The following is a 7,602-nucleotide window of genomic DNA, read 5'->3' as shown; positions in this document are numbered from 1 at the left end:
CGATGGAGCATAGCACTCGTAGTTTATATCTAACTATATTTTGCAAACTCTACTCATCTTCACATTTAACCAAATTGAAGGTTCGAGAGACTGTGATGAGGGACCACTCCATAGAGAAGAAACTCCATAGAGAAGAAAATAGGCGTAAGCGCACAACTGAGAATTCATCCCTTTTAGAACTATGATAGGAGAGCCAAAATGAGAATAGCTGGCAGCAACTCATTCAGAAAAATGCTTCTCATGTCTCATCCTTTTAATCATGTAAGTATGCATGACAAAATTATCTCTACCAGATGGCCTAACGACAAGGTTCGCATTTCGATACCAGTGACTACACTCATGCTGCTTTTGCAGTGTCAGCTGACATTTCCGTCTTCCATGAATTGCATTTATCTTGCCTTGAGATCGTCTAAAACCACGGCAGCAGCATTGCGACCCGGGGCACCCATTACCCCACCGCCTGGGTGCGCACCGCTGCCGCACAGGTACAGCCCCTTCACAGGGGTTCTGTAATCTGACCTGCATTGTGCAAAGCAAAAACAGGTTAGCCATGATCACAACTGGCATGAGTTTTGAATTTTAGAAGGATCAAAGGTTGTGTAGTATAAGAGGCCAGAGAATGGCTTAATATGCGTGTGACCCGGACATACCATCCCTTGGCAGGCCTCATCAGGAAGAGGGAATCCAAGCCCATCGCGCCGTGGAAGATGTTGCCACCTGAGAAATGTGAATCGTCTCTGCTTAGCTAAGTTTTTTAACTGGTAAGAAGAAGGAACAATACAAAACGGTATCCGGTCTGCACGCGCACAGCTTACAAAAGACAATACATGGTACCAAGGGATATTACCTGTTAGGCCAAACTCCCTTTCAAGATCAGGTGGAGTCAACATGTCATAGCCTATCACTGATGAGCTGAAGTGCGGTGCATACTCATCGATCAAGGAAAAGCATCTCTCAGCGAATGATTTCTGAAAATTGGTGCCGATCAAAATGGTCAAGGGCCGGTAGGTGGACCTAAATTCACAAAAATCGTTATCTCCATACAGTGACGGGTCACAATGCCCAAGGGCAAAGGTTATCAATTTTACCATTTATTCCATTTGTGTTTGGGTAAAGAATAATTGTGGGGCAATATACACAGCAAGAAGTGTGGGCTGTGGTGAAGTGCAAAGATTAAACATACAGTGCATCACGTACGAAATCATAATGTAAGAAGGGTCAACTTACTCTAACAGCCGGATCCTGCCAACTGCCTTCTGACAGTTTGTAGGGTGTGTACTGAACAAAAAGATTAATAACGTGCTGACCTATCCAAAGGATAAAGTGAAAGATGGAATATGAGTCAGTCCATAACTCCATGTGAAGTATATACACAATATGGGAGATCACAACATTATAAACATCTAAAATGAGCTTGAACACATTAACTCTAAAATGTAAATCTAGTGTACATAGAACAGGTTCCTTATAATTAAATATTGCCAGAATAGTAAATTTACTTAGATGCAATTATGGGGAAGGAAAAGAAAATGACATACCTGGTGGGGAGATGGTCTTATCTAAGACTGAAGGAATTGTCATTTCTATAACAGGCCTTGTGGATGAGAATCCACCTGCAGCTTCCTTGTATGCTACATCGATTTCCTCCATGCTGAAGATCAAGTAAAAGTTCCATATTGAAATGTAACAAGGCTTAATAAGTCTGAAAAAGTGACTGCTGAACTATACAAAAAATTGTCTCACATAAAAGAATTGATTCGCCAGGCCATCTAGCTTTTTCCTTAGGAGAATGAAAACGCTAAACCACAACTCGGGCATCTTATGACTGCTTAGCCTGGCCAGACTATGCTCTTTATTATCAATACATAGATGTAGGCTACCAAGTTGACATGACAAGCAAGGAACACTAAATATAAACAGCAGAATTTTCTACTTAAGAGTGGCAATGTTGAATTAAGATATTATTTTCCTTGCCCTACTATACATGAACAGGACCAAGATAACAAACAGTGTCTCGTAGATTGTTGCTTGCCCACAGATATGCAGAAGAACAATGGACACAATAGGAAATATTCCCTAACTTAAGTACCTTTCAGATCCAATGTGTATGGTGCCCATGTGCTCCCGGCCACCTGCAGGGTTGATGTTTTTACAACAGCGAAACTGTGGCAGCGCATCAACAGCAACGTTGATCTTCGTTGTTGCCTGTTCTCCAGAGAGCACAGTTAGCAACAATATTACAAGTCAGCTACCGAAAGTCAATATGGACCATAAATAGCTTTGCACGTAAGAATTTTCAGATGCTATATAGCATTGCTATGAATAGCCTGTTTCCCACAATCACGAGTTCTTGTTACTTGAGAAACGTTGGCATCCATACTAATAAAACACAAACATAATAGATAGACTATACAAGTAAACGAACAAGGTTATCATCGTATATTGCATAGATAGATATTTGTAAGAATGCACACCACCAATGTAATTCCTTTATTTAAATAAGCTAGTAACTAAGTACTTACAGAGCTATAATCTGCTGTTTTGATGGCACAGAGGAACTCCTCTGGGAGAGTATTGGCAGGCACAAGGTCCTGTAAACAAAACCAGGTGCCAATTTAGAGGATATTTTCTAATTATACCTGCAAAATTAGAGCTAATAAATCTTCACACCGCTATATATTCAGAGTGATTCTTACCACAAATGTTTTATATGGTGTGGCATTTGATAACACAACTGATGAGTGCAACTCGGTTCCATCAGCCAAAGCAACCTACAGATTCTCAATCCTTCAAGAGGTAGAAAGAAATAAACTACACAGTGCACATATACTTGCTGATTAGTTGAGGACTTACCCCTTGCACCTTTCCAGTAGTTTCATCGACCATTACTTGCGAAACCTATGCAAAAAACACTGGGGCAAGTGAGGCAAGAAACGCCAAATAAAAAATAGGTCACACAATTAATGACTTCTTCGATGTAAATCCGGTTTTTTCTAGTCTGCTTTGATTTTGATCATTTGTTCAGCCAACCATGATCGACATGGAACAAAGAGGGCTTGCACAAGAAGAGAAAATGCACCTCAGCATTTGTTACAATTTGCACGCCTGCTTCGAGAGCTGCTTTGCTTATAGCTGATGAGACTGAGCCCATGCCACCTTCCACATACCTGCAAGTGTAAAAAAATTGAATGGGAGGTTTTCTGAAAAAGATAAAGAAAGGTAAACGAAGACACCAACTAAATAAAGAACTAAAAGTCGCAACGCCAACAAATTTGGGTAGAGCGTGATGACATTTTCTGTGACATCACCCCTTGAAACTGACTCTAAGGCAACTGAAAACTTGTTTCCTAACCAGTGGAGATAAACACCAGCAATCCTTAATTCCGTTTCAAACTGTAGAGCAATGAAGGCTACATTATCCTATGGGTTTTTGCTAACTACATTGTTTTACGTGAACAAAATAACATGGATATGGTCAGAAGCATACGCCCAAACACCACGTTGACCACCAGTTTCCCCCATGATGTGGTGCAGAAGAACATATCCTGATCCTGGAGTGTTCGCACCGGCCTATACAAGGGAGATGCAATGCAATGGTCAAACAGTAATCCAGCAGGCACAACAAAATGTGGATTAAGCAATGCACCCTTACCATAGTACCTATCACAGCATCAGTCGCCAGGGTCGCCTTCAATACATCACCCTGTAGTACTAGAGCGGTCAGCACAAGAACTAAACAAGTTATTCACATCCAACATGTGTAGATGGTCAAACACAATACAGCTTTCTACATAAGATCATTGTGAAGACAGAAGAGAAATGTTTCAGATAAGAGGGAAGCAAGCTTTCAACCTCAAACCAGTTATTCAAGATCTTCGACGCTGGCGACAGAAGAAGGTCGAAGAAGTTCCTGCCAGTGCAAAAAAGATTTAACTTGACATACTGCATTGTTCGCAAATGGCTGCGACGGTAACATCACTAAGAGGGATGATATATCTAGCACTCACACCATGTCCTTTTGCCCCTGTTGCATCACTATCCCGAGAAGCTTGCTCCAGAACACCGACTTGTCGACCTTATCCTTCATCCTGTCGACCATGGAGGCATGGTACAGCTGCCTCAGCTCCGGCGGAGGCGAGTCTATGACGAAGTCCATGAGCTTGCAGAACTTCTCCAGCTGCTCCTCGTACCTACATCCGCACATTGGCCATACCGCTCGTATAAAGATCAGTCCAACCTGAAACGCGCAAGGAAAGAAACCACTGCGAATTCTGAATGTGTCTGTCTGTCACCTCGGGTATGCCTCTGCATCCTTCTTGGAGAACTTGCCGATCTCGGAGCGGTTCAGCTCGGCGTCCGGGCCGAGGAGCAGGTACCGGCCGTCGAGGCACGGCGTGAAGGACGACGGGCTCCGCGGCAGGAGCTTCAGCCCGTGCCTCTCCAGCTCCAGCTCCCTGAATCACCCATCATCGGTGGCATAAGCATCAGTTCGTCAGTACATACAGGATTACAGAATGCAGGTACGGAACAGGGGCGTCGTGCGCAGGTAAATCTGACGGAATCGGAGGCTGCGATCGTGAGAGAGAGGGGGGTGGGGTGCGGAGGCGTTACCGGATGAGGGCGGGGCGGAGGAGGCTGAGGAGGTAGCTGCAGCGGGAGAAGCGGAAGCCGGGGACGAGGTCCGACTCGGACACGGCGGCGCCGCCGAGGACGCCGCGCCGCTCGAGCACGGCGACGGAGCGGCCGGCTCGCGCGAGGTAGGCGGCGGCCGCGAGCCCGTTGTGGCCGCCGCCGATCACCACCGCGTCCCACCGCTTGCCCCTCGGGAGCTCCGAGGGGGAGAGGGAGGGGGAGGGATCCGACGACGTGGAGAGGCCGCGGCCGCGGCGCCGGGCGCCCGCGAGCAGGATGCGCGTCGCCGCCGGCGACATCGGGCTCCGGGGTTTGGGTTTAGCCGCCGGCCGGACTTGAAAGGGAGAATCTTTCGGCGCTCTGTTTCAGGTGGCCAGTGAGTGAGTGAGGGCGTGGTTGTTGGCTGAGATCCCGCCGCCACTACTACGAAGGCGAATTTTTCGGAAATACGTGTTCCTTTTTCTTTGCCCAAAACAACATTAACCGGGCCTAGAGAATCCTTTATCCTTAGTGGAGATTTAAGGTACTAGGATCGACAAGGAGCAAAAGATAAGTATCACTATCATTGAGTTGTAGTGTTGAATGTACTAGGATCGACAAGGAGCAAAAGAGAGTGGGAAATTTCACGCGCAAAATCTGCCTATTAGGCATTTTTTTTGGTGCACACGGACTGTTCTGGTCCGAAATGACCTTGTCCTCATAGAAGATTTCTGATGTCCGTTGATGCAAAATCTGTTGCATGTGTTTTATTCTTCTGCTCATAATTTTCATGATCGTGCTCCTCTTGGGATGAACTCGGGCTCTTATTGATGCTAAGAGCAACTCTAGTAGACCCCGCGTCCGTCCCCGACCCGTAAAATAACCGCCAAAATGCGGGTACGGGTCGGAAAGCCTGCCCGACCAGACCCCGCATCCCGCCCAGACCCACAAAAAAATTTGGGGGGCGCGGCAAATTCCCGACCCCAATCCGATAAAACGCGCCCGCGAGCAGGATGCGCGTCGCCGCCGGTGACATCGGGCTCCGGGGTTTGGGTTTAGCCGCCGGCCGGACTTGAAAGGGAGAATCTTTCGGCGCTTTGTTTCAGGTGGCCAGTGAGTGAGTGAGGGTGTGGTTGTTGGCTGGGATCCCACTGGCGCTACTGGGAAAGCGGATTTCTGAAAATACGTGTTCCTTTTTCTTTGCCCAAAACGACATTAATCGGGCCTAGAGAATCCTTTATCCTTGGTGGGGATTTAAGGTGGTACTGTATTTGCAACACCGGCACTTCTAATCCGATAATTATCGAGGAATGAGAATTGGACAATTGATAGGAAAAAAAGGATAATTACTAGGAAAGCGGATTTTTATAAAATACGCGTCCATTTTTCTTCGCCCAAAACGACATTAACCAGGCCTAGAGAATCCTTTACCCTTAGTAGAGATTTAAGGTACTAGGATCGACAAGGAGCAACAGATAAGCATCACTATCATTGAGTTGTAGTGTTGAATGTACTAGGATCGACAAGGAGCAAAAGAGAGTGGGAAATTTCACGCGCAAAATCTGCCTATTAGGCATTTTTTTGGTGCACCCAGACTGTCCTGGTCTGAAATGACCTTGTCCTCATAGAAGGTTTCTGATCCGGCGATGCACTTGACCAAATTGTCCGATGGTGCAAAATCTGTTGCACGTGTTTTATCCTTCTGTTCATAATTTTCATGATCGGACTCCTCTTGGGATGAACTTGGGCTCTTATTGAAGCTAACAACATGCGAGAGGTACACACGTACGTAGAGAACCACCCAAGATCAACTAGAAATAGTGATGAGTTATATCCAAATATATATGACCCTCAAGGCATCAGCTTTGATCGTGGGGTAAAGATAAAGATTAACCAAGATAAAAAAAATGAAAAATTAAACTATAGAGGTCAACTCACCAGCCCAAGTTATGTACCCCATGGGCTTGAGTGGTATGATATTATGAATCGTTCTGCCAACTAATACATGCTACTATTTTTTTTATATCTATATTAGTTAGGGGTGTATTTGGTTGTTGGGCTATCCTCCTTGGAAAAAGGATAGTTGTTTTTTGAATGGATGTCATCTGTTTGGTTCTTGGGCATGCTGAGATTAGGAGGATATTGTTAGCTAGATGCTTGGAATATTCCTTCAAAATCGGGCTCCGCGGCGATGCCAAAAAGTCACGAACCTGGCCATCCCACACTCGCAACGCGAAATGTTTTTCGCGGACTCCTCTTTCCTCCGTTCACTTCCGAGAAAAGCCCAATATCTCGCCTTCTTCGTCTTCTCCTTGTCATGCCTAGTCCTTTCTTTCTTCTCTCCGTCGCTCGAGTTGTAATCCATCATAGTCATGATGGTGGTGGTGGCGGCTGCAGACAAGCCATTGCCGCATGCGGCAGGTGGTGCCTTGTGAATGGAGGTGGCTCTCTCTGGGCGGCACAACCGCAAATGTCATAGCGTGAGTGTCGGTTGCGCACGCATGGATACGTGTGTGTGTCGGGCATGGTGTGTGTGTGCATCATTTTTGCATAGGGCACTCATTTTTCGCTCTGCGGGCCATGAGTATTGTTTGAATGATGTACTAGTGCTGAAATTGCTTCATGTACTTGTGTGCATGGCTGATTTGTTTAATTTTGTAATGCAGCATCCCAAACCAAACACTCAAATGGGCATCCCTAACCATGACTTATCCTTCTAACCAAACAAAATATGGGCTAACATTATCCACACCAACGAAATAGGAAAAAATGGCTATCGTGGGGGGGGGGGGGGGTGGATACCACATCCATTTTTTTTGCGAATCAACATAGGGTTTTTATTCCATAGTGATAGTGTTACAATCTTCAGCGACTAAACTACTGATACATGGAGGTGGGCGTCCCAACCAACAAGTTGTGCTATCCCCACATCTACCAAAGCTCGCTAAACAATGTGCAACCCTATTCTGTTCTCGAAGAATTTTGACAGGA

The 7,602-nt window shown here is 45.7% G+C and overlaps 1 protein-coding gene across 1 annotated transcript; it reads right to left on the bottom strand.

The window, feature by feature from the left end:
- Positions 1-205: 205 nt before the first annotated feature.
- LOC123395220 (pyridine nucleotide-disulfide oxidoreductase domain-containing protein 2) lies at positions 206-4,994 on the bottom strand. The gene is made up of 16 exons (XM_045090172.1): positions 4,612-4,994; positions 4,293-4,454; positions 4,008-4,190; positions 3,853-3,910; positions 3,653-3,703; positions 3,488-3,570; positions 3,080-3,167; positions 2,854-2,898; positions 2,697-2,771; positions 2,523-2,591; positions 2,090-2,205; positions 1,539-1,651; positions 1,228-1,307; positions 848-968; positions 651-717; positions 206-519 (listed from the first exon to the last, which is right to left on the bottom strand). The coding sequence occupies exons 1-16, from the start codon at positions 4,929-4,931 to the stop codon at positions 390-392; spliced, it is 1,761 nt and encodes a 586-aa protein (XP_044946107.1). The 5' UTR covers positions 4,932-4,994; the 3' UTR covers positions 206-389.
- Between the last annotated feature and the right edge of the window lie 2,608 nt (positions 4,995-7,602).

This window comes from Hordeum vulgare, chromosome 5H (assembly GCF_904849725.1).
Source record: "Hordeum vulgare subsp. vulgare chromosome 5H, MorexV3_pseudomolecules_assembly, whole genome shotgun sequence".
In the NCBI taxonomy this organism is placed as follows: domain Eukaryota; kingdom Viridiplantae; phylum Streptophyta; class Magnoliopsida; order Poales; family Poaceae; genus Hordeum; species Hordeum vulgare.
The sequence above is the reverse complement of the archived record's forward strand: the minus strand, read 5'-3'. Positions and strand labels throughout refer to the sequence as shown.